The sequence below is a fragment of the Zootoca vivipara genome, chromosome 4 (assembly GCF_963506605.1).
Source record: "Zootoca vivipara chromosome 4, rZooViv1.1, whole genome shotgun sequence".
Lineage (NCBI taxonomy): Eukaryota > Metazoa > Chordata > Lepidosauria > Squamata > Lacertidae > Zootoca > Zootoca vivipara.
In genome coordinates, this window is record NC_083279.1 from 11544384 (window position 1) to 11571055 (window position 26672).

General features: G+C 44.5%; 1 protein-coding gene across 1 annotated transcript in view; it reads right to left on the reverse strand.

The window, feature by feature from the left end:
- Positions 1-10713: 10713 nt before the first annotated feature.
- GPC6 (glypican 6) overlaps positions 10714-26672 on the reverse strand; it is a 710861-nt gene continuing 694902 nt past the window's right edge. The window contains exons 7-9 of the mRNA XM_035116478.2: positions 21718-21854; positions 16792-16967; positions 10714-15497 (exon numbers count right to left, since the gene is read on the reverse strand). Of these exons, the coding sequence (XP_034972369.1) occupies positions 15292-15497; positions 16792-16967; positions 21718-21854 (519 nt within the window). The 3' untranslated portion in view covers positions 10714-15291. The remainder of the gene's footprint in view (positions 15498-16791; positions 16968-21717; positions 21855-26672) is intronic.

Here is a 26672-nt window from a genome sequence, read left to right on the forward strand (position 1 = left end):
AAATAGGTACCACTGTGGTGGAAAGGTAAACGGTGTTTCCATGCACTCTGGTTTCTGTCACTGTGTTCTGTTGCACCAGAAGCGGTTTAGTCATGCTGGTCACATGACTCGGAAAACTGTCTGTGGACAAACACTGGCTCCCTCAGCCTGAAAGTGAGATGAGTGCCGCAACCCCATAGTCCTCTTCGAGGGGACTTAACCGTTCAGAGGTCGGTTTTTTACTCTAAGCTACAAGGGAGTGGTATTGAAAACAACCCTGCCACACAAGCCAGTCCCACGACAAACCTCTGGACGCACCGTGTCATGGCATCATCCCAGAGCCTCCCTTGCATTTAGACTGTCAGGTCACCATGCACATGGAAAAGGAAATTCAAATATCCCTGGGTGAAGTAGAGTGCGAACAGGTGCCCTGCATAGATGGGACTATGACAACGCAAACTCTGCTGGACCCTGGTATGGTGTACTTTGTATGCAAGTGGGATTCCTATAAAGTTCATGCTCAATACTGCTGCTGATCTCAAAGGGAGAGACGCCTGTATTCTCTGCATATGGCATGTGTGAATTTGTTCTGCCCAGCTGTCAGGCTTCGGGGAATCAGATCCCTCCCACGGTGGCAGCCAAGAATCAGAGAAACGATAAAAGTTCTCACCAAGCAATTTATTCAATTCACAGAGAGCGACGAAGGAATGCAGCCTTCCCTAATAATGACGTTGCTCCAAGTAAAGTCCTATGCCCCTATGCCTCCCCATCAGACGTCACTCCTCTGTCGGCTAATCTGAGTTTTCTGCTTCTGAGCTCTCTGTTCTAATACCCTCAATGCCCGCCTGGTTCTGGGAGAGGGGGCAGTCAGGAATGCTTTCCAAGGACACTGAGTCTGTCAGCTGTCTCTCCCCTGGTGGTGCTTCTTCTTCCTGCAGTTCCTCTTCCAATATTTCCCAGCTTCTCCCCTCTGCAGCCTCTGAACTATGCCCTTATGCAAACCACTGTTCTAAATCAATACTGTCCTTCTGTTCTTGGGAAGGTTCAGGAAAAGGGGGTGGGGTGGTCTGTACCATTCCTCCTCAGTCCAGCCCCTGACACCAGCCCTATAGCTGGTAAAATGAGGTTAAGAGTGAGCTGAGGTGCATTCCAAAGTAATGCATGCCCACCAAGACTACAGCTACAACTACAGGCATTTAAAAGGGGAGATGAGCTGTGTAGCAGACACAAGACTGTTTTATTTTTTAAAATAGCATCAGTATAAGCATTTATCGCTTCTAGAAATACTTACGCAAAAACTTCTGTTCCCAGAAGCTTGTATTCGGCAGTTCTGGAGGACGTACACTGCCATTGTGAATGGCAGCCATTGATAGTCCCACCCTCTGTGAATCTGCCTAAATAAGGCTTTAAAGTTATCCATGTTCCATTGTTTAGCTATGTGCTGCCACCGTGTGAATAATCACTTCTTTTTGTTTGTCCAGAGTCTTCCAGCATTCAGCTTCATTCGGAAGTCTCAGGTTCTAGTATTATGAGAGAGGGAGGAAAAAAATTCCTCTCTCTTCTTTATCCACATCACAAGTAATCTTATACACCTCTATTGTATATCCCCTTACTCTCCTTTTCTCTAAACGAAAAAATCCCCAAATGTTGTAACTTCTCCTGACTGGGGAATTGCTCTACCCCCCTGGAACATTTTGGTTGTCATTTTCGGAACCTTTTCCAGCTTTAAGGTGAAATGCCCTTAACACCATGAAGCAAACTGCCCTCATTTCTGTCTAATACTGTACTGTACTGGCACTTGTCAACACCACCCCTGACTCGTGTCTTTTTAGGTTTATTATAGTGTTTGCATTGCAAAATTTTAATAAAATGCACATTACAGTTTGAAAAGGGAGAGGCAAACATGTTATCCCTTTCCCTCCGTGTCAGTTTGTTTTCTCTTTAAAATGAAAGTGTGGAGGTCAGGGAATGAAGAGAGAAGCAATGTCTGGCCTCACTTACAGACATTTCCTGCAGAGTGTTTGGCCCAGCATTTGGAGACACCAGTGAGGAAGGCAGATGAATGCAATACTCCCGCAATACTCTTGTTTTTCTGGTGATGTGGGTGGCGCTGTGGTCTAAGCCACTGAGCCTCTTGAGCTTGCCAATCAGAAGGTCGGTGGTTCGAATCCCCATGATGGGGTAAGCTCCTGTTGCTCTGTCCCAGCTTCTGCCAACTTAGCAGTTTGAAAGCACACCAGTGCAAGTAGATAAATAGGTACTGCTGTGATGGGAAGGTAAACAGCATTTCCGTGTGCTCTGGTTTCTGTCACGGTGTCCCGTTGCACCAGAAGTGGTTTAGTCATGCTGGCCACATGACCCGGAAAGCTATCTGTGGACAAACGCCGGCTCCCTCGGCTGAAGCAAGATGAACGCCACAACCCCATAGTCACCTTTGATTGTACTTAACCGTCCAGGGGTCCTTTACATTTACCTTTTACCTTGTATGCCTCAAGCAGAGATGCTTGCCCATGCTTCCTAATTCAGGGCTAAGCATTGTGTAGTGGTTATAGCGTTGGACTAGGATTGGGAGACCCAGGTTCAAATCTCCACCTACCCATGAATTTCAGGTAGGTAGCCGTGTTGGTCTGATGTAGTAAAAAAAATAATCATTCCAGTAGCACCTTAGAGACCATCTAAGTTTGTCATAGGTATGAGCTTTCGTGTGCATGCACACTTCTTCAGATACTTCAGTGAGGGACTTTAGGCCAGTCAACAAAACTCAGCCCGACCTAACTCACAGAATGGGAACTTGGTTTTGTTCATTTTTGCTCCTGGGGGTGGTGTCTTTCTTGCATGTGCCTGCCAGTTTGGGCCCTGGCAACTCTGCATACGTTGGCCTTTCAAGCAACGCAGGAACCAAATATGCCATTATCTCAGTAAGGACCCCAGAATGCCGCCCAGAAAGTGTGAGTGTGGCCTTTGGCGAGGGGATGGTCTGTATATGGTGTAGGCTCTTTAGAACCCTTTTTGCGTTTGAATGTGGCAGCACACTCTGTACCCTTCAGTAGTTTGGATTTAATTTAATATATTCAGTGATTTGCTACACTTGGTTTAACCTCCCTGTACTCCCCACCAAGAGAGATGCTGCTGCTGCAGGCTGATTAACAAATTAGATTATGAATTCTAAGAGAGCTTGTTGTTAATTTAATTGAAACCTAATTGTGACTTCATTAGCATCTTCTATTCCCCCCCCCCGATACTTAAGGTTATCTGAGGTATTGTGCCTCTCCAAAAACATGTCGTTGAAAGGAAGCCCCATTGATCCCTACATGACTTGCCACTGCCTTAAGTGCTTAGTTGCCCTTCTGGCCTGATATGTGTTAGGGTGCCAGCAAGTAGGTACACTGAAGAGCAGCAGACAGGGTCGGATAAGCCAAGGTCAACAGTCTGGTCAGAGCCAGTTGAAGTCAGACAGTTACGTGGGAGTCAAGAGTAGCCAAGGTCAGTTAAAGCCAGAAGTCCAAAAGCCGGGGTCAGGGAAGCCAGAAGTCTTACGTGGAGTCAAGAGTAGCCAAAGTCAGTTCAAGCCATAAGTCCAAAAGCCGGGGTCAGGAAAGCCAGATCAAGATTACAGGAACCAAGGACAAGATGAGTGAGGCAACTAGGCACTTCAGTACAACGTTGCAGATGCTGAGGAGTGGCCAGCCGACCTCTCTCTTAAGTAGCAGGTTCCCCCCCCCTTTTTACGAGCTGCAGCTGTTTCTAATTGCAGCCGGCGTTTTTCAGCTCTGCGTTCCTTTGCAGAGAAGGGAGGGGGGGAAGGGGCTATCTGATAACCTGCCTGCCTGGGGCCTGGTTCTGGATCGACTTGTTGCCGCAGTTCTGATCTTCCCTCCTCCCTGTCAGATTGCTCTTCTTCCGAAGAGTGCCTCCACCAGTCTTCCCCAGGTGTGAATTCCTCAGATTCCTCTGTGGGAGCCTGCCTCTGTGGGGGCTTGTCAGGGGGAGCTAGCCACCACTCCTCCTCGTCTGTCTCAACCCTGACAATATGGAAGGATACAGGATGCAAACAGGCATCGTTTAGGGAAGACGTCATGTGGAAAGCCCTGCTTGTTTGGATCAATGGCCCATCTAGTCCAGCATCCTACTTTCACAGGGGCCAATCAGATGCCTGTGGTAAACCCCAAATGCAGATCCTGAACACAACAGCATCCTCTTCATTTCTGATACCCACCACGATGGAGGCAGCACATAGCCATCATGGCTGGAAGCCACTGATAGTTTTATCCTCCTTGAAATATCCTGTAAAGCCCCTTTAAAGCCACCTTCACTGGTGGCCATTACAATGCCTTGTAGCAGAAAATTCCATAGCTGAACCATGCGCTGCAAGACAAGTGCTTAAGGCAAAGATCTCTTGCTTATTAGATAGATCCTTAAAAAAAAACCTTTCTTCCTGAACAACTTCACACTCCCTGCTGGACATTTGGCATGAAGCTCTTGAGCCCAGAACCCTGGCAGCTGCTAAGACAGTTTTGCAAACAAACAAACAAACAAACAAACAAACAAACAAACAAAGCTGCATGAATTATTATAGCTAGGAAGTGTAAGAGGCAAGCAGAATATAAAACGGAAGAATGACATAAAGAGGTGTGGGATATAGCTATTAATGATAAATTAACATGTGCCATTAAGGTGAGATGGGGAATATGCAGGAGAAATGATTTTGAGGAGATATGGAGGGTGTTTGTAGAATTTGTACTGTTAAAACAGAAAGGGGTCAACCCATCGCAAGAGGTCTTGAAATTTTGGGTGACTGGATAGGTAGAATGGAATGGTCTCGGTGGAGGGGTGCACATTTTTATTCTTATTAAAATAGAACAATTTTTTAAAAAAGAGCATTATAATATATCAGAGATATTTTAAAATTATCTGGCTCAAGGCCGATATAAACAACAAAAATGAAACAAACAAACAACACACATTACAAGACTGTCTGCATATATCTGTGTTAGTGAAACAGCAAGGTGGTCTGCAGGGTGGTAGTTGAGGCCAATTCTCTTCCAATGCCTAGTCGCCTGTAGATGATTTTTTTACTTGTGGCAAGCAACCAGGCAAACTGCTCCTCACAAGCCTGTGGCAGGTTGAGAAGATGAGGCAGCCAAGTCTGTCCACTGCCTTGCTTGTGATCAGAAGTCACCATGAAACGTCTACTACCTTCTCAGGCAACAACTGCAACAAGAGGCTATTTTGTGCGGCTAGGAAGACTGCTACTTTGAGTAGCATCCCGTGGAAGTCTTTCTGAGATTTCTTGCTGCTGTACTAAATGCAACAAACTGACTCATGACTTTTGCTTTTCCTCTTGTAAAATATGTCGTCCCCATGGTTATTTTAGCTCTTTGTCTATGCTATTGCTCTTCTAACAAAAGGACCATAATTGCAAATGGTAATGAGATCGCTATAATGAACAAGCGTATCTAAGCAGAATGGAAAAGCTGTTCTATTTGGAGCCTTGCTTTGCTGACTGGCCCTTGTTTGTTATCTGAATGCAGGCACTGAGCGTTGAATGCATGGACAAAATATACTCACATTTAATCCTCACCATCTAAAGAAGTAAAACTGAAGCGCTTCCAGATGCTCTAGACACCAAACTCTGGTCGGATCTGTGTTATCTTACCCTTCAACCACAGAGAACCTGGATTTGCAAATGTCAGAGGCATGGATTACTTTCAAAATATATGGGGTGCTTGCCAGAATTTCTTTTACATGTGCTCTGAAAAAAATGCATTTCCACCCTTTTTCAAGCAGGAAGCTTTCCAAACTTTATTTTCTTCAATGGTGCAATGCTCACGAAGAGAGCAGAGTATGGAATGTGAAAACATTGTTTAAAAAGAGAAAACGGTTGTTATTCGCTCAAACCCTGTGAATTTTCACCATCAGCCACTATTTGTTCCAGGGCCAAATGCAGGTAGCCTTTATGCTGTCAGTTAAATTTGTGTACAGTACAGGTGATTCTGTGGTGTAACAAAAGCATCTTTCCCCTCTCTGCTATTGGGACACTATTCTTGATTTCTCCTTTCTAGCTTTAAAGGTAAAGGTAAAGGGACCCCTGACCATTAGGTCCAGTCGTGACTGACTCTGGGGTTGCGCGCTCATCTCGCATTATTGGCCAAGGGAGCCAGCAGCGTATAGCTTCCAGGTCATGTGGCCAGCATGACAAAGCTGCTTCTGGCAAACCAGAGCAGCACCTGGAAACGCCGTTTACCTTCCCGCTGTAGCGGTTCCTATTTATCTACTTGCATTTTGACGTGCTTTCGAACTGCTAGGTTGGCAGGAGCTGGGACCAAGCAACGGGAGCTCACCCCGTCACAGGGATTCGCTCCACCGACCTTCTGATCAGCAAGCCCTAGGCTCAGTGGTTTAACCACAGCGCCACCTGGGTCCCTTACAACAATACAAATGGAATATGGAGGTTCATTATTCGCTTCTCTTTTCCAATTGTACCAGCTTCCCCTTCCCATATAAGTGAAAGGAATTCTGGAATTGTTTAAGGTAGTTCACAGGCAGTTTCTGGCCTAGTCAATTTCACTCCTAAGGCAAATTAACTTTAAAAACAAACAAAACGAAGTGAATTTATGTCCATTACACCAGTGTTGCTCTTGCTTCTGGTAGCTTGTTTCAGAGACCTTGAAGTGCTACAAAAACCTGGAAAACCTGAATTCATCAGGTATCACAGTGGCACATGAAAAGCAAGAGCTTGTACTACTACAGGCAATGGCTGATCATGAAGATGGATAAGAGGCACTTAAGAGATTGTCTCTTCAGGTCCGATGCAGAAAGGGATTTAACCACCATCGCCTCTACCAAAATTTCACCATGGTTCCTTACCTTCCAAGTTCCGGACTGCAGAATCCGGGACTGGCAGCCATTTGACACCGGAAGTTGCGTCGATGTAACTTCTGGTGTCACTTTGCCCTTCTATGGGCACAAAAAATGGCCGCCGCCGGCTTCGAAAGTCGCTTGTACGCATGTCAGGAAGTGTGCCGACGCAACTTCCGGTGTCGCTCCGCCCATCTATGGGCACCAAAAATGGCCGCCACCAACACCGGAAGTCACGTCTATGCACTTCCGGACATGCGTAGATGCGACTTTTGAAGCTGGCGGTGGCCATTTTTGGTGCCCATAGAAGGGTAAATCGGAAAGAAAAAAAATGGCCGCCGACAGGAGAAAATAACGGAGAAAAACGGGAGACGAAGTGATACGGGGGACCACCGGGAAAAGGTAAGTAAAAAAGGGGTTTTCCCGGGTAAAACGGGAGACTTGGCAGCTATGTGGTTCCCACTTATCAAAATGGAGCACATCCGAGTTAGTTATCTGACAAAGCTTCCACTTACCGTACTAAGAATCGCTTTTACAGAATTACGATTCCAATCGATGCCCTTGGCGGTGGTGGATGGTCGGTATGGCAAAGTACAGTACAACGAGAGACTCTGTGTGGGCAACCTTGTGTAGAGGACCTGTACCACTATTTATTGCAATGCCCGCTATATATAGAACCAAGAGACCGATTTATAAAATCCCTGCTCACAAATGGAACACACTCAAACAGGGTGGAAAGGGTGAAATGGCTGCTGAGTGATACTGATGACTTCGTAACTTATAAAGTAGCACTATATGCGTTGAGCAGCTAAGAAGATCAGGAGAAAAGAACGGTCAATTGCAAAGGTGATTCGGACATTTAAGCTGGCACATTCTACCTGAGAACGCCCTGCTATTCTATCGTATGCAACAAATAATTTCTAGGAGACGTGACTGTGGTTTATTGTATTTGCAGTGCCTGATGTTTTTATGGTTACAGTATTGTTGTTTTTCTTTTTGTTTCCTTTGTGAATGATGCCATGGCCTTTGGCGAGTGCAACAAAGTCTCTGATGATGATACAGGCAATGGCAGCTCCATAATACCGTTTCCAAGTCACAGGAACATTTTCAGTCAAAAGTAGTGACATTTCTCGCTGCTCCTGAGATCAGTGTTCTCGTCACACTCCCATCCTGCCGATCACTGGAAAAAGTAAACCACTGCCTGGAGAAACAGGTCTTCCTGCAATTGCGTAGATCTTCCTGTAGCTGGAGCTTGTGGAATCTAGAAAGGGTCAGGAGCAGGCTGAAAATATGCAGCTGGTTCTGTGGGGGCTGCCGCAGTATTCAGAAGCTGACCACTGTCATTTAAAATCAGCTGAAAAAATATATTCTGAGAACAACACACACCACACTTTGGCTGCCTGGCTTTCCTGATACACAAATCAGGTAGATTTGGCTGCCGTTGGGATGAATGGGACTTACACCCAGTGCTTTTTTTTCTGAGGGTACGCAGGGGTACACATACCCCTAAACATTTTGTGAATCTTTGTACTTTTGTCCATTTCCTGTATTTATTTTCCCCGCTTCAATCTCTAAAATGGTGATTTTCTTGAGTCAAAATGAGAGTACCCTAAACAGTTTTTAAAAGAAAAAAAAAAGCACTGCTTACACCATACAGTGGTGCCTCGCTAGACAAATTTAATTCGTTCCATGGGTCTTTTCTTATAACGAAAAATTCGTCTAGCGAATCCTATAGGAATGCATTGAATTTGTTTTGAATTATTTTTGCCCATAGGAACGCATTAATTGAATTTCAATGCATTCCTATGGGAAACCGCGATTCGCTAGACGAATTTTTCATAAAACGAGTTCGTCTAGTGAGGCAACCTCCGCTCGAAAAATCATTTCGTTAAGCGGAAATTTCGTTAAGCAGGGCATTCGTTAAGCGAGGCACCACTGTACATCTAAAGCATATTGCTTCCCCCAAAGAAGGCTGGGAACTGTAGCTTACCCCTAGCAGATTCATAATTCTTCTTCTTGTTGTTATTTTGTCATGTCCGACTCTTCGTGACCCCATGGACCAGAGCATGCCAGACAATTCCCAGGATTCTTTGGGAGAAACCATGTGCACTGAATGCCTGGCATCTACGCTGTCACAGTAATAAACTCTCATTTGGAAACGGCATGAAAAATATTCCCCCTAGGGGGTTGGTTTTTTACAACACCTCTCCCCCCATTTTAAGCACTTTATTGTTCATTTATGATTATTGTTATCATCATTATGTTCTGCCGACCTTTTTGTGTGTGCAAAAGTCAGAGCAACCAGGGCTCTCTCTTCCAGCCATTGATCAGGTCCCATTTATTTACCTTCACCGTTGTATAGGCAGCTCCAGGCCAACCATGGGAGCTTCCCATCGGCACCTGATTAGCCACAGTCATAAAGAGGATGCTGGGCTTGATGGGCTTTTGGTTTGATCCAGTAGGGATCTTATTCTCTTAAAACCTCTAAGTGCTCTGTCAAAGTGAGAACATTAAAAACTAGCATCCTGAGGAGGTTATGGAAAAAGCACCGAGTTGGACCTTACATTGTTAAATGAGACCTGGGGAGGCGGGGAGGGCTCAGAACAGGGCCTGCTGCTCCCTCCCTACACAATTTCACATTACATATGTGCAGTTCCTCATTAAAAGTTATGTTGGTATTTACCAAGGTGGCGGCGGCACCAAAGCCTCGTAGATGGGCCACCTAGTTTGTGGAACTGGAGCAGAAACATCACCTAAGGGGGGAAAGGAGGGGGAAATGATATCTGCATTGCAAGTGGAACTAATGAATAGGGCCACTTCCCTCTTTCATCCCGATGGCGTTCATTTGTCCCCGGTTGGGAATGACACCTGGTTGAGGGATGTTTCGGAGGGTTTAAAAAGATGGTTAGGATTATGAGTGTTGGCGGCAAGCCGAGGCAGCTTGTTTGGCCGTTAGGCTTTGGTTAAAAATTGGTATAGGAGGGGCATGGCATAAAATGCCAACCCCCCTTACTTGCTCCTTATAGAAGTATTCCGTTAAAGGAATCCTGGGGCTCAGGGACTCTAGTCCATTCATCCTGCCATAGGCAAGGATGGTGCGGCCATTACAGAGCCGAGCCTTGGGGAACACTCCTTGGGGGAAGAGAGTGCCTGAGAACAGTACCTCCAATCCCTTGGGGTGTTTACTTGACTTACCTACCATTAGGTAAGTCGGAGCTGGTCCTGACCCAATGGGGTCAGATGGAATTGGTCCTGCCCAACCAGGGCAGATGGAATGGTCCTGACCCAACGGGGGTCAGATGGAAAAGGTCCTGTCCCTTAGAGTGGACAGATGGATTAACCAAAGCCTAAGCCAACACTCAGAATTAAAATGTATTTTGAATAAAGTTGTGGCCAAAATAATGCCTAAAACCCAAACCTAAAATATTGTGTCAGTGTGAGTTATTTGGGATTTCTGGGAGCTTTGTCACGCAACTGCATTGCAAGTGGAACTAATGAATGGGGTTTTTCTCCCAAACAAAATTTAGCAAAATCCTTGGGAAGCGTTCTGTTTCTACTTGGTATGGATGGTTAGGACAACCATAACCATGTAATTTCCACATCCAATTTAATTATGACGCTGCATTAATAAAAAACACTATGATATTCTAAAGGATTTCAAATACGTTGCCCCAGCCTTTGAATGATTATTAATGCGGCCTTGTTGTGAAAACAACTTAAGCTTTGTTTGCTGTATCTCGCCATAAACAGAAGAGAAGCATTTGAATTATGGCACTGAAATAATTCCGCATTTCCTGTAGACAAATAGTTATTATAAGCAAAGAAAGTGTAAAGAGAGGCACTTCAAATGATATAGAAACTTGCATTTAGAAGCACCAGGTTTTTAAATTTTTATTTCCTAACTCCAAAATCCAACACGCTCCGTAGATTTAATAGCTCCTTCACATTCCAAGACAATCTGAGGTGTGGAAAAAAGAGACAATTCAAGCTTTAGGGAATATTGGAGAATTATGTGCACATCTCGCACAAAGCGATCACCATATCTACTGTGGAGAAATAAACAGAGAACTACGACCGGACAAACTCATCCCTGATTTAACTCACATGCTAATCAATGAACTATGAGCAAAATATGATGGATGGAGGCATGTTAACTTATTTCCATGTTACCTGGCATCCTCAGCCAATGCCAGTCTCAGGGTGGGGAAGTAGAACCATTACTATTGCATAGCACCTAGCATCTTCGTGAATGGATGCCATCCTGAATCCAGATAAAAATTGCCCTCTCTTGAGAAACTCACTAGGGCTGCATGCTCCTCGTTTCATCACCATTTGTTCTCTTGCGACGCTGAATATGCAGCTAGGTTACTACCATCTCTATGAATACTCAGACCAAGTCGTATGTTAATGCAGTGCGGTTGTGAGCACCCTTTCAATGCGACTGGATCTCACATGGCTCTGTTAATGTTCGTAGAAAGGAAGCATCTGTGACAGGCCAGTGAAGCGGCACCTTCGTGTATCAGCTGGTAGGGGAAAAGTAACCGCACCAGTCATCTTTGGCCCATGTGGTTCCTTCCTACAAACATCAGTGGAACGATATCGTTCCACACAGCAGAAGTTGCCTTACAGTTCTAGTATCAAGGCAAGACTGTCCGATTGCCCAGAAGTGGGTAGAGTCTGCAGTAAGGGGCAACGGAGTGGAGAGCAGCCCCACAATGCCTTCCCTTAGAAATGTCTGTGAAGAGGAAAGCATTTTAGAAGAAGGCAAATGACAGAGTGGACTATGTGTTTTGTTTTGTTTTTTTTAAAAAACAGGGCTCTACGATTTCTCTTGCCACTTGTCTCAATTGTGTTAAGGAGTTGTAATGTGGAGTAGCAGACGAGGATACATGGGGTTATATTATATTTACCTATAGCATAATTAGATGAAAGTGAAACTGGACTCTGTTTTATCAATATTTCATTACATTGGAAAAGGCCCAAGAAGAATCCTGGCATGCTGGAACATGCTGGATAAGTGTACTGAAGTGTCCAAGGATTTTAAAAAAAGGTAAAGGTAAAGGACCCTTGGATGGTTAAGTCCAGCCAAAGGCAACTATGGGGTTGCTGCGCTCATCTCGCTTTCAGGCCAAGGGAGCTGGTGTTTGTCCACAGACAGCATTCCGGGTCATGTGGCCAGCAGGACTAAACGCTTCTGGCGCAACGGAACTCAGAGCACACAGAAATGCTGTTTGCCTTCCCACCACAGTGGTACCTATTTATCTATGTGCACTGGCGTACTTTTGAACTGCTAAGTTGGCAGGAGCTGGGACAGAGCAACGGGAGCTCACTTCGTCGCAGGGATTTGAACCATCGACCTTCTGATTGGCAAGCCCAAGAGGCTCAGTGGTTTAGACCACAGCGTCACTGGCATCCCCAAGGATAATAAGGCTGAGCTACAAGATAAGATGTTAAACATAAATCAAGATGATAAACATAAATCAAGAAACTTAAAAATAAATGGGATACAATTAGTTGTAGGGTGATTAACTGCTGGCTCTCTCTGTGACAAGGAAGATGGTTTAGCATTAATAGGTAGACGAAGTTACTTGTGGGGAATCAGCCTATGGTGTTTACTGCATCCTTTTTCTTAACACCTTAGGCAGGTGAAGGGAAGGGCCATTCCTCAGTGGGACAGGATAGGTGCATATAAGGCCCTAAGTTCAACCACTCACATGCTCAGTTAAAAACCCCTTAAGAAACGGTCTGCAAGTAGTCTCTACCTGAGACAGAGCTGCAGCCAGCCAGCCAGAGCAGATAGTAAACGGACCATTGGCCGAATCGCATACAACAAGGCAGTCCATTATATCCATATTCTCAACTAGAGATTCTGAATTTGTGTGTAACCTATAAAAATGTTCAATTCAAGAAAGATTCAACAGCTGATGTACAGTCAAAAGGTGCCTTTACTTAAGCAACCACCACTACCACCATGTAACTGCGAATAGGGGTGACAGGGTTGGGGGGGTTATAAAATTTTAAATAATAAAAATAATAATAAACCCAGAATAAACCTCTTTTTGAGAATCAAAACCTCTGCCTTTTGTTTACTTACGGGACATAGCATTTAATTGTTAGCTGCATATATGCTCATTTTAGGGGGAAAGGGGAGTGTTAAAAGTGCTTAAGTATACTTTATACATTTGTGCTGTGTGCCTACTACTTTTATTACTAAATCGATAGCTAATTATAATGAGATGAGGAGACAATTATTTTGAAACATGTACAATTTATACGGTCAAAGCCTTAACAGCAATGTGAGCCGCTTCCTTGAAAGTGTTCCACCAACTTCTCTCTCTCTCTCTCTCTCTCTCTCTCTCTCTCTCTCTCTCTCTCTCTCTCTGCTTGAAGAGCAATCCAAACTGGGCCACCTATTTGTAACAAATCCCTTTTCAATGAGGCTGTAATCCTATACCTATTGACACAGGAGTAAGCCCTTTTGAACTCACTTGGATTTCTGTATAGCCATGTAAGGTAGCAAGGATCCGGTTTGGGCCTGCTCACTCATGTTTATTATTAGGTTGTGATCCTGGGCCCTCTGAACATGGCTAGGACATCTGCATAAATCTCCCCCCTCCCTTGCCATGCTACCTTTACACTATGCCTAGCATGGCAAGGGGGGGGGTTAGAATTTATGCTGATATCCTAGCCCCTGCTGCTTCTATTTGCCAGCAGTGCCTCTGAGATCTCACCTTGCAACATGCTAATGTCTTAGCCTCGCCATTCCTGGTACACAGGTGTGATACAACACACAGAGGCTTTTCAGACATTATCAATAGGATCGCCAATAGCAGTGCAGCAAAGGAGCGTAATATTTATGCGTATGGGAACAGGATCACAGCCCAGGGCTCGAACACTTTCTTTTACGTCAGATCCTGCTACCCAGACACATCCTGGGGCTGCTATCATCAAGTAGGCAGTCAAATTGGCTTTTGAAGGAAGCACACAAGAGTACAAATTATCACCACAAAGTCGCACTGCATTTCCATGTCTGCGTTGCACGTGCTCACGCAAATGCACAGACACAGAAGAGGGAGAGAGACACCCCCTTGCAACTCCGTAAAGAAATGAATCAATGAAAATGCAGGAAAGTTGCCTTTCTGATTCTTGCACTTGCCAGTCATGAAAAGACGACTCTTCCTAAGCAGAACAACAAAAATAAAAGCCGGTTGACAAAACATTTTCCCCCCATACAAAGATGTGTCAACCCTGAGCTTGTAATTAAGAAGTTAAAACCTGTGATTTATATATATATATATAATATTCATATATATAAAAATAGATGATCATACTAAGACTAAAAAAGTGAAAGAAATTTTCCATGTCACTACTATATATATATATATTATACTTGTGTTGACGTTTTAGCAACAGAGTTCCCTTCTGATACAGAAACTAATAGATACGAAGGATGCCGTTTCTATGCAAAACTAACATATTGATCCAATTACTGTTATGAGTTCCTTGGAAAACTGCCATTTGGTTAAGGTAATGAACACAGTTGCAGGAATTTCTGCTTGATGCCAAACCTGCAGCTAAAGAAAAAGGAGAGATTCTATCGCAAGAAATTAGTTTTTTATGTCAAAACCCTCGAGTTAAAACTTTTCAAGCATTGTTAAGACTTTGCTACAAACCAGATGGTGATGGGCCTTTGTCAATTACATACCATGGCTAAGGGGTAAAACCAACTAGGACAAAGCGTGTTAGAATTCAAATAAGAAGTGTGCTAAACAACGTGAATATTCTGAGACAAATGATGTTCCTTGATTCCTGCTTTTGTTTTGGACCTCTTGGCAAGTCTTCTATTTATGGCCAATGGAGTGCAAATAATAAAAAAATTCAAAAGACACTCCCGCAATAGTAAAGATCATTTCGGTGATCTGAAGTGCGATACAGAAGCACTCCTTGTTTTTTTTTTATGTATATGTTTGAAGTCACATTTTGCTATTTTGGGGGACCTTGGACTTAGCTTGATTTTGGTGTGTGTGTGTGTGTGTGACGTTCTTTATTTCATTTCTCTTCTCTTTTTTCATTGTAATGGAAAACCCACACTTTGTACCCTTCACCCTTTCCCGCCTCCCCCCCCCTTTTTCTTCCTGCAGCATAAAAGCAAATGAAGCTCTGAAAAGTCTCCTGTAATAAAAACGTGAGAAAAACGTGAGATCTCGCCGAGGAGCGGACAGCGTCTTCATCACAGCTATCTGAAGGAAACAGGGAAAGGTCACTCTGGCACCTGGTGCTCTTTGGAAACGCACAAAGGGGAGCAGGTTTGCAGTGCCTCTCTCTTCTAGTAGAAAACTGTAAGTATTTGTGGCATGGTCCGTTGCCCAAGAGCATAAGAAAAAGAGAAAGTTGGCTGTTTTTGTTTTTATTTCCCGAAAGCTAAAAGGCAGTCATCGCTGGCCAGAGCCAGGATTATCTGCACTGTTTTTGCAGTAGGAGGACCAGGCAGATGACAAACCACGTGAGTGCTGACCAACTGGGCTGGCTGGCTGAAGACGAGTCCTCTTCCCTTCTGTCTGAATCGACGAGGGGTGCGTCCGTGGGGATGAATTCAAACTCTGTGGGACAAATGTCATCCGTGCAACCGCTTCCGCTTCCCGAGCCACTGGTCTCTTCACCTGTGGGAGTGGAGGGGAGAGGGAGAATGTCACCATCACCATCACCATCTATTTCTTATACCCCGTGCATCTGACTAGGGCAGGGGTCCCCAGACTTACCGGGCTTTGGGCAGGGGAGTGCACGCGCAGCGGGCCGGAGGGCGGGGAAGTGCGCGACCGTGCGCATGCGCACACGCACACGGTCGGAAAAAAATCGCCGTAAATCGCTTGTGTGCATGCGTATGGGCCTCCCCGACCTGGAAGTGCATCGGAAATGACCTCTTCTGGGTCGGGAGAGGCCCATACGCATGCGCACAAAGGATTTTTGGCGATTTTTTGCCGATTTTGAAGATCGCCGCCGCGCCGCGTGCCGTAAGAGCGGGCGGCGGCAGCGGGCGGCAGGGGTCGTCGCGGGCCGGATTGGGAGGCCAATTGGGCCGCATCCGGCCCGGGGGCCGTAGTTTGGGGACCCCTGGACTAGGGTATCCCAGCCACTCTGGGCAGCTTCCAACAAAATATAAAGGAATACACCAAAACATCAAACCTTAAAAGCTTCCTGAAGCAGGGCTGACCTCAATCATATAATTGTTTATCTCTTTAACATCTTTGACATCCTTCCAGGCACAATTCAAAGTGTTGGTGTTGAGCTTGAAAGCCCTAAATGGCCTCAGCCTTGTACACCCGAAGGAATGTCTCCACCCACATCGTTCAGCCCAGACACTGAGGTCCAACTTCAAGGGACTTCTGGTGGTTCCCTCACTGTGAGAAGCGAGGTTACAGGGAACCAGGCAGAGGGCCTTTTCTGTAGTGGCGCCCGCCCTGTTGAATGCCCTCCCATCATATGTCAAGAAGATGAATGCCAAGGCCCCATGACAAAGGTCCCCTAGTGGATAAATAAAACACATGAACAAGCAGATTTTGGTTTATGGGTTTAAATAGGGGCACAAATAGGAAAATTATTATTATTATTATTATTTATTATTATTAAGGTCAACTGTCAGGGATGATGGAAGTTATGGGCCCACAATATCTTGGAAAGTCACAGGTAGATCTCTGGCTGCCAGGATGAACAGACCTCTCCCCATGAGACCTCAGAGAGCTAGCATGTAAACAGCACTGAGATGGGTCAAGGCAGTTTCCTGGTCCCAAGGAAGTTTTCATCTGAAAATAATGAATAAATGGATCCCAATGGACATTGCAGCATCTCAGCCAGTGGTTTTGACTAAGAACACCCTTGAAGAATCATTTACTATCCCATTAAGCACTGCTGTTGTAAGGGACCCGATAAGAGAAGCTGAATGACGCGGGATCTTACTTGTGTCCTGAAAATTCACATCGTTTCCATTGTACGCGTTCTTGAGTTTGTTCGTCATGACTCTCAGGGCCATGATCTGCTGCCTTATGTAGGTGTCGGGCCTGGTGATGTCGACGTCAACCTCAGGATTGTTGATCTGGTTGGTGAGCCCATCATTCATGATCTCTGGGAGGTATCTGTGCATCAGAATGAAGAACTGCATCAAAATGATATGCCATGGCCAAGAAATTTCACTAGCCGCCGACACAAAAAGCCTGAAAGTTCAATTTGTCAATTCAATGTACATGCAGCATTTGCTGCAAATATGCCTCTCACTCAATCCAGTAAGTCTTTTAAAAGTTTTTCGTTATTAAAGAACAAAGGAACAGGCAACCTATTTTTCAGAATGGTCATTTCAGCTCACCAGTAAACCCACCGTTTGACACTGAATAAGCAGTGAGTCCCAGATGATGATGATGTTGTGTTGGTTTACACATTTAGGAAAGCACTTTGCTTAGTAGCAATTAAGAAACGCAGGGGCTTTTTTTAGGTAGGGAAATGGGAAAGTAAAGGATTTTCAAAAAATATATACAGGTATCTGCATTAAAGAGGGAACTATATTATTTTGACAGGGCTTAATGTGAACTCTGTTAATATGACAGAAATGAATGCCTGCAACTCTAGAAAATGTTATGTGCCTCAGAGGAAATGCTTTTACATAAAGAATAATCTCATTCCCCAACTTCACTGTCAATATTTTGAACTAAAAGCTATGGATTGGATTTAAACTAAGGCTACAATCCTAAATACTGCACACATTATACATTTAAAGCAATTCCCCAAAAGAATTGTAGCCTACCCCTCACAGAACTACAATTCCCTGAACACCCTGAACAAACTACAGTTCCTAGTATTCCTTGAGCAGGGAATGCTAAATGCACACAGCCACAGTCTAGGAAGTAAACTCCACTGAACACAGCAGGACTTAAAATCAGTTAGCCATGACTCAACTCTTGATGACTTCACTGGGAATTAAATGAAACAACAGTGGTACCTCAGTTTACAAACACAATTGGTTCCGGAAGTCTGTACTTAACCTGAAGCGAACTTTCCCATTGAAAGTAATGGAAAGTGGATTAATCTGTTCCAGACAGGTCTGCGGAGTACTTAAACGGAAAATACTCAAACCGAGGTGTACTTAAACCGAGGAATGACAGTAATGGGCAGAGAAATCAAAACTGGCAGTGGCACCAAGTTCCGTGTAACATGGGGTGCTGGTTGTGTGTGCAAGTCCCTCTGCCATCTTGGGGAGGTCTGGTGGGGCCCTCCACCACTGTGAGGAGGCCTCGTGGGGCCCAGTCCCTCAAGACTGGGGGGGGGCTCAGTCCCGTCCCCTTTGTGGGACTCAGTCTCATAGAGTTGGCACGTATACAAAGTGGGGTCTGGCAAGAGTGGAGCAGCCCCTGTTTCAAGGACTTCTGCCTCCTGCCACAGCACAGGCTGCCTGTTGGCTTCGCACAGTGGTGGCCGATGCACTTGTGGGGCTCCTCACTGCCAGCGGAGGCATATAGGATTGCGAACGACTGGTCATGTTGGACTGGTCATGTTGTGCGGATGCCTGATGATCATCTTCCAAAGCAACTACTCTATTCCAAACTTCAAAATGGAAAGCGTAATGCTGGTGGTCAACAAAAGAGGTTCAAAGACTCTCTCAAGGCAAATCTTAAAAAAGTAGTATAAACACTGACAACTGGGAAACACTGGCCTGCGAGCGCTCTAATTGGAGAACAGCCTTTATCAAAGGTGTCATGGGCTTTGAAGACGCTCGAACTCGGTACGAAAGGGAGAAACGTGCTAAGAGGAAGGCACACTTGGCAAACCCTCACTGTGATCAACTCCCGCGCAGAAACCTATGTCCCCACTGTGGAAGGACATGTGGATCCAGGACTCACTGTTAAGACTGTGATTATGGAAGAGAATCTTACTTGGCTATAAGTGATTGCCAAAGAAAGAAGATAGGATTGCGACCTGTATACTGAAAATCTGCATTAAATCTCATCTCCACTGAACTGATGGATAGGTTGGATACCTTCTGTCTACGTATTGATCATGTTAAAGATGGCGCAAGTCTGCATCCTACCTCCAAGGCTGGATGGGTTTCTTACCGCACTCCAACACCCACATTTTAAACATGGGTGTTTCTGGGGGAAGCCTATGTGTGTAGACCTCTATGAGAGCTGGAGCCCTGAGTGATCAAGTTCATGCTCTTATAGAAGTCTACATGCTTAGGCTTTGGCCAGGAAGATGTGCATGTTCAACACATGGTGCTGGAGGAGCAAGGATGTCACCCCACTTCAGACGCATAAATAATAATAAAAAAGGGACTGGGCCCTGCTATCTCTTTATTTATTTTTTTGCTTTTTATTTTTTTGGTATTTTTTTCTTTTATTATCCTTTTATTTTGACAAAGTATAAACATAAATAAATAAAAATAAAAATGTGCACCGCACCACCAAGACCATTCCATTGTAACTATCCAACCTCCCAATATTTCAACACCTCTTGCGATGTTTTGACCCCATTTGTGTTTTAACAGTACAAATTCTACAAACACCTTCCATAGCTCCTCGAAATCATTTCTCCTGCATATTCCCCACCTTGCCTTAATGGCACATGTTAATTTAAAGCTGACCGAAAGTCCAGAGGTAGCATTATTATCAATTTACGATGGGGTGGAAGTTTCGCAGGCTATGAAGGACTTGCTCACAAATTTATTGACAGCTGCACAAATTATGATAGCTAGGAATTGGAAGGGGCAAGCAGGATATAAAATGGAAGAATGGTATATAAGAGGTTTGGGATATAGCTATTAATGATAAATCAACATGTACCTGCTCTCTCTTTCATTGGATAGGTTTCACAAAATCAACACATAATTGACCCAATTATACAGAAATAGGGTCTCACATTTTTTTGTTCATTTCAAAGACTTATAATTTAATTTTCATGAAACATGTTTTGCAAAGTAGCATCAATCTGTGAGAACATGTTTGTGTTCAAAACATCTCTCTCCCTTTTACTTTTTTTACATAGATGTCTTTTGAGGAATGTTGTTTCTGCTCATTTATTTTTCTGAGTACCAATAGTGACAGAAGCCATCCTGTTCTGTATTTCCAAAAAGACCAAAAAGCTCAGAAAAAGCTATGATTGCATTTTCACTTGTTCATTAGTGTTCCATTCACATTATAAGAGCTGTTTCACACTCCTAGCTCCCTGGTCGTATATGGCCTGATAAAATTACATCTCTGATAATGAGGCATTCCTGGCTGCCTTTCAAATAAAGGGCTAGAAAGATCAATCCTTCGCTGTGTTATTTGCTAATTGATGGCCTAGAATTAACTCGGCCTGGCCTCTTCTTAATTAATAGTGGCAGTTGTAGAGAAAGGAGTGATTTTAATAATCACAAGTAATCTTGACATGATGACTTCTTCGCAGTCACATACATAGCTTCCTTTGCCTTAAAACTGAAGTTAGGAAAGGGGTGGAGGTTCCCCCTGCGCAATGATATAAGAGGCCCATTTTAAGGCATGTCTACTATAAATGGAAATTAGTTTGATACCAGTTTGTCATGCCTGTTTAAGAATGAATCCTGGGATTTGTAGCTTGGTAAGTGTACTGAGCGTGCCTAGCCTCTGGTTTCTAGATACAGTGGTACCTCTACTTACGAATTTAATGCGTTCCGAACGCACATTCGTAAGTCAAAAAAAATTGTAAGTCGAATCCCATAGGAATGCATTGGGAGAAAAAAATTGTAAGTCGAAGCAACCCTATCTAAAAATTCGTAAGTAGAAAAAATCATATCTAAACTGCATCCAAGATGGCGGACGGAGGCTCCATTCGTAAGTAGAGGTACCACTGTATAGTTCTGAAAACTTCTTTATTCCTTTGCTGCAAATTGAGCCTTACACTGTCTACTCATAAGTATGTCCTACTGTATTCAATGGAGCTTACTCCCAGGTAACTGGGTAAAAACTGCAGCCTTACATGGCAATCCTAAGCATTTTTACTCAGAACTAAGTTCCACTGAGTTCAATTGGATTTACTCTCTGGTATGTGAGTATGCTAATTCTCACAGTTGTTGTTGTTGTTGTTGTTGTTGTTGTTGTTGTTGTTGTTGTTGTTGTGTTATATCTTGCCTTTTCCCCTGACAGGGACTCAAGGCAGCTTACAGCTACAATTGTATTCCATTCCATTTATCTGTTGAAGGCGTTGTACATGATCCCTTCCCTCACACATTTCTTCTTTACAACAACCCTGTGAGGTAGGTTCGGCTGAGAGGTTGTAATTGGCTGAAGATGACAGGTGTAGATGTGTGTTTGACATCTATGTGTGCAGGGGATCACACACAGGAGAAGCTCCCTGATGTGGAATAAAGGTAAAGGTAAAGGGGCCCCTGACCATCAGGTCCAGTCGTGTCCGACTCTGGGGTTGCGGCGCTCATCTTGCTCTATAGGCCGAGGGAGCCGGCGTTTGTCCGCAAACAGGTCATGTGGCCAGCATGACAAAGCTGCTTCTGGCAAACCAGAGCAGCGCATGGAAACGCCGTTTAGCTTCCAGCCGGAGCGGTCCCTATTTATCTACTTGCACTTTGATGTGCTTTCGAACTGCTAGGTGGGCAGGAGCTGGGACTGAGCAACGGGAGCTCACCCCGTTGCAGGGATTCGAACCACCAACCTTCTGATCAGCAAGCCCTAGACTCTGTGGTTTAACCCACAGCACCATAGGATGTCCCTATTTCCACTTGAGAAATGTTGGAGGGTATGTTTCTGTGTGTGTGTACCTTCAGCACAGTATTTCAAAACAATGCTTCACAAAGTGAACAATGCATGGTTCCATGGAAGTTTTAGATGCAAATATTAATATATAGTTTTGGTCTCCCCCCCTTACTTAGCTTTGGTGTGCCCATTCCAGCAGTCCTCCTCATTGGACAGGCCTGCTGTCACTCTTTCTTCTTTGCAGATACTGTATGGTAAAGTTGACCAGAACTTTTTGGAAAGCTTCAGTTTTTCTTTAATGTCAATTACCTGATCAAAAGACAAAAGAAGGACATTTGGTTAAAAAGAGATAAGAAAAGATGAATAGTCTCAGATGGTGTGTGCACATGTGCATATTTTTTTCTTTTCAAGAATTACGAAATGGCAAATATTATTCTTGATAGTGGAGAGGAACTCAAGATAGTTTCCAGATAGACTGAAACAAGGTGCAAACCACATGGAACTGCAATCCTATGCCCACTTACCTGGGAGCAGGCTTCACTAAACTCAACAAGATTTATTTATGAGTAGGCATGTAAAGGATTCTGCTCTCAATTTACCTTAAGGCCATTTCTGCATAACATTTAAATTGCCCTCGTGTCTTCCCTAGGCATGCAACTTTGTGATTATTCATCCAAAAGAGAGTGTGGGAGAAAAGCGCTTGTAATTCAAATGGTCAAAGCAGGCTTATATTTGCAGGATAAACTGAAGTAAGAAGAAGACCTAATAAGAAGACGTAGAACAGGCATCCCCAAACTTCGGCCCTCCAGATGTTTTGGACTACAATTCCCATATTCCCCAACCACTAGTCCTGTTAGCTAGGGATCATGGGAGTTGTAGGCCAAAACATCTGGAGGGCCGCAGTTTGGGGATGCCTGACCTAGAAGCTTATCAGGAGTAGCTCAGTTAGATGATCAGCAACAACGGGCAATTTCCTTTGAGGCTCACCCTCTGCTACTGAAATATGCACCTTCAAGTTTGTGTGGTTTTCAAGGGCTTGCTCAGTTCACATGGAGCAACGGTGAGGCCCACCAATTAGAATATGTTCCAGAATCCTAGGAATTCCTGCTCAGTATTTCATGCAGAAAGCACACCTTTCTGGTAGATAGCCAGGCAACTGGGATGGAAGAAATGACTTGCCACATGTCAGAAAAACGGCATTTGAGCTTCAGTAAGAAGACCTAGGCTATTTAATTGATATTTTTTTTATAATACGTAAGCAAACCTGCCAGTCTTCCATTTCATTGTGCTGAGTCTTTGCCGCTGTCTTTAAAGAACAGTCGGCTCACCTCCTTGCTTCATAGACCCAGAACCATAAAGTACACTAGATGGCAGCATTGGCCAATATTCTGCAGAATTAAGCGTTTCCCTGGCTGCACACAAAACATTACACCCCAAATAAAATTGTAGATTGTTCTACCGAATAGAAAACTGACAGGCCTGATATTTTAAAACTTGAAACTGACAGGCTGCTATTTTAATGAGGTCTGCCAGAGCCAAGGTTAACCAAAGCCTTAGTTCCTTACAAAGCATTACTGCCTTGCTTCTCAGCAGGAGGCTGCACAATGCGATGCCTATTGATATCTTTATAGAGTTCTCAAAATTGCATCATGGGTGTGTTTGGTATAACAAAGGGCTTTAATTTTTTTTTAATATGCAATTTTGGACAAATTTTATTTCTTTAAACAGAAATGGCCTTACCTTGTATTTGTAAAGCATAGCAGTATGCCACCTAGAGATCAACGGGCCCTTTTGTAATTTGAAAATAAAGTCGGAGACCTTTCTTGCAAAGAGATACCTCCTTCCTCTCTGATGTTTCAGAAACACAGAAGGAAATTTAAAGGGAGGAAATGTGCGTTTGATATTTGCAAATGGCTTCATGAATTTAGACAAGGAGATAAATGCCAGAGGTGGTCCGACAGCTCACACACATTTCATCTCTCTTCCGCATTGTGTCTTATGCCTGCACCACTTGCATAAATAGCATGCATCAAACTCGAACATGATTTTCCAGCTTCACATGTGACAATGGTCTCTAAAGACAAATTAAAGGTTTGGTTCAGACACTCTCCCCCTCACATCCCTGGACCTTGAGCTGAGGGAGTTTGTGGTGCCACAAGAGTGCTTGTAACCTGGCCAGGATAACATGAAGGTACTGGCAGGGGCGTAGGAAGGGAGGGGCAAAAGGGGCGCTCCGCCGCGGGCAGAGCGACCCCGGGGGCGCCATCGCGGCTGCCACCGCTCGCGCTGGGTGCCCCGCCTCTGCAGACGGCGGTTCCTGCCCCTGGAACGCACGCCGCGCCCCTATGGGCGGCATGCCATGCCCCCAGAACGTGCGCCAGTCCCGCCCCCCCTGCTCCGCAACTGGGTACTGGCAGAAGGAACCAGCCTCTCCAAATTGATTCGATTTAATATTTGTATTCTGCTTTTCCAACGAAGAACAACAGCAAGGTAAATCTTGTGGTCTTCCACACCCCTAGTATATAAATACCCTCCAACATTTCTCCGATGAAAATAGGGACGTCCCTTTCTATAATGATAAATTTACTATTTACACCCCAGACATCTTACTGGGTTGCCGCAGCCACCCTGAGCCGCTTCCAACATATATAAAAACATTAGGATTGCCTTCAGACGGCTTGGGGGGGGGTTGGATAACTCCATACCCTCCAACATTTCTGCACTGAAAATAGGGACATCCTAAGGAAAAGTGGGACATTCCGGGATCAAATCAGAAACTGGGACGCCTTCTCCAAATCAGGGACATCTCTGGAAAACAGGGACACTGCAAAACACCTAGGGTGAGGGATCATGTGTCTCTTCTGAAAGTATTTTATTATCTTGCTTCATGTTCAACACAAATACAGCTACTGAGTCCTCATTCATGTTTGTTTTAGGGGGGGAAACAGCTTTCAGGTTTTCAGTTGGGGAGGAGAGAAGCCACAGGGATCCCCTTAGGCATTTCCTGATTCCATCACCACCCTTGCTGCTTTTTCTCATATGGGACTTTACATGTGTGCTTGCTCTCACATCCTCTCACCTTTAGGAGGTGGAACTAAGAGCTGATGGCTTTAAATATTCAACTAAGAGCCATATGAGCTACAAAATTGCTGCGTTCTTGGATATGGCCCACAATGGAGAGGCAAACACCAAGATTGTTTTCTTTGTTTGTCTGTCTCATTTATATCCCACCGAGGCACTCATGGAAGCATACATGTTTCTCTCCTTCCCCATTTTATCCTCACAACAAGCCCTTGAGGTAGGTTAGGCAGTGAGACTGTGACTGGTCCAAGGTCACCCAGTGAGTTTCATGGCTAGGCAGGGATTTGAACTCTGGTCTCCCAGGTCCTAGTCCAACACTGGAAGCACTAAACCACATTGGATCTCTGGTTCGGTGCGATTTCTAACAGTCAATCTCATGTTAAGATGAGCTCTTGTTAAAGCAGGTTTGTTTATACACTTTCAAATGTCATCATATTTGCATCATCTCTCCCTCTCTGTTTAATCACCTTCTCCAGATCACTGTTTGCCAGTCACCTCCTGGCAAATAGAAGGGGAAGAAATGGAGGCAGTGAGAGATTTTACTTTCTTGGGCTCCATGATCACTACAGATGGTGACAGCAGTCACGAAATTAAAAGACGCCTGCTTCTTGGGAGAAAAGCAATGACAAACCTAGACAGCATCTTAAAAAGCAGAGACAGCACCTTGCCGACAAAGGTCCGTATAGTTAAAGCTATGGTTTCCCCAGTAGTGATGTATGGAAGTGAGAGCTGGACCATAAAGAAGGCTGATCGCCGAAGAATTGATGCTTTTGAATGATGGTGCTGGAGGAGACTCTTGAGAGTCCCATGGACTGCAAGAAGATCAAATCTATCCATTCTGAAGGAAATCAGCCCTGAGTGCTAACTGGAAGGACAGATCGTGAAGCTGAGGCTCCAATACTTTGGCCACCTCATGAAAAGAGAAGAATCCTTGGAAAAGACCCTGATGTTGGGAAAGATTGAGGGCACTAGGAGAAGGGGATGAGGCAGTGGAAGACAGGAGTGCCTGGCGTGCTCTGGTCCATGGGGTCACGAAGAGTCGGACACGACTAAACAACTAAACAACAACAACCAGATGACTGTGAAATAAAACAACCAAGGCAGCCGAAAGTACGGAATCATAATTTAGCATTCAAAATGATTATATGAAAAAAGCACGAACAGGTTTTATATGTCACAGCAGAACCGTACCCACTTTAATATCTCTATCACACCCTACTGTACAATGTAAGCTTCAGAGGTAACTCAAAGTGGTGGGGAGTTAACTTCCTGAAGTGGAAATCTGAATAAGTCTGTTAAAGATTTTCCTTTTCCTAGACAACTTGGAAACAGTGTTAAAAAGCTAAGTCATAAATCTGAGTCAAGAAAATCCAAAGTGTTCTGACGGAGATGCGTTTTATCGCAGATGAGTGTAGCAACAGAATTGCAAGCACACTAGTATCTGAAAGTGCTGGGAGGGGTGTGTGTGTTTTTCTGTGACACATCCATAGCTAAGCGCTGAAATTTCAGGAAGAAACTTTCATCTCTCTGAGAAAGCACAAGCAAAACCGGATTTCAGGCAAGCAGATAATAGTGACAGAATGTCAGGTCCCTGCATCTTTCCCACTGTTTAAGAAAACTTATTTGCTTCCAGAAAAGAAATGGCCCACCCTTTCGACATTTTCAAAGGTTGTGAGAGTGGTTACTTAAATGGTGAAACATGCATCAGTAAATCAGTAAACTGGAGAAGGAATTTGATTGATGTGGATATTCACATTTGAATGGTGACGAAGCCAAGCAGGGGTGAACGGAGCCGCTTGGCCACCCAGGGTGGCAAACCCGAAGGCACCCCCGGGGCGCGGGTGTGTGTGTCCATAGCATGCATGCGTCCTGCGTCGTGACGCAAGATGCATGCGTCATGACACGTGCATCACAACGCACAACAATGCACACTATGGAGCACTACGACGCGGCAAACCCCACAAGCAAGCCGTGGAGTGAGGCTCCGCAGCTTGCTTGCAAACCGCCGAGCAGGTTTGCGGGCAAGCTGCAGAGTGAGGCTGCCTA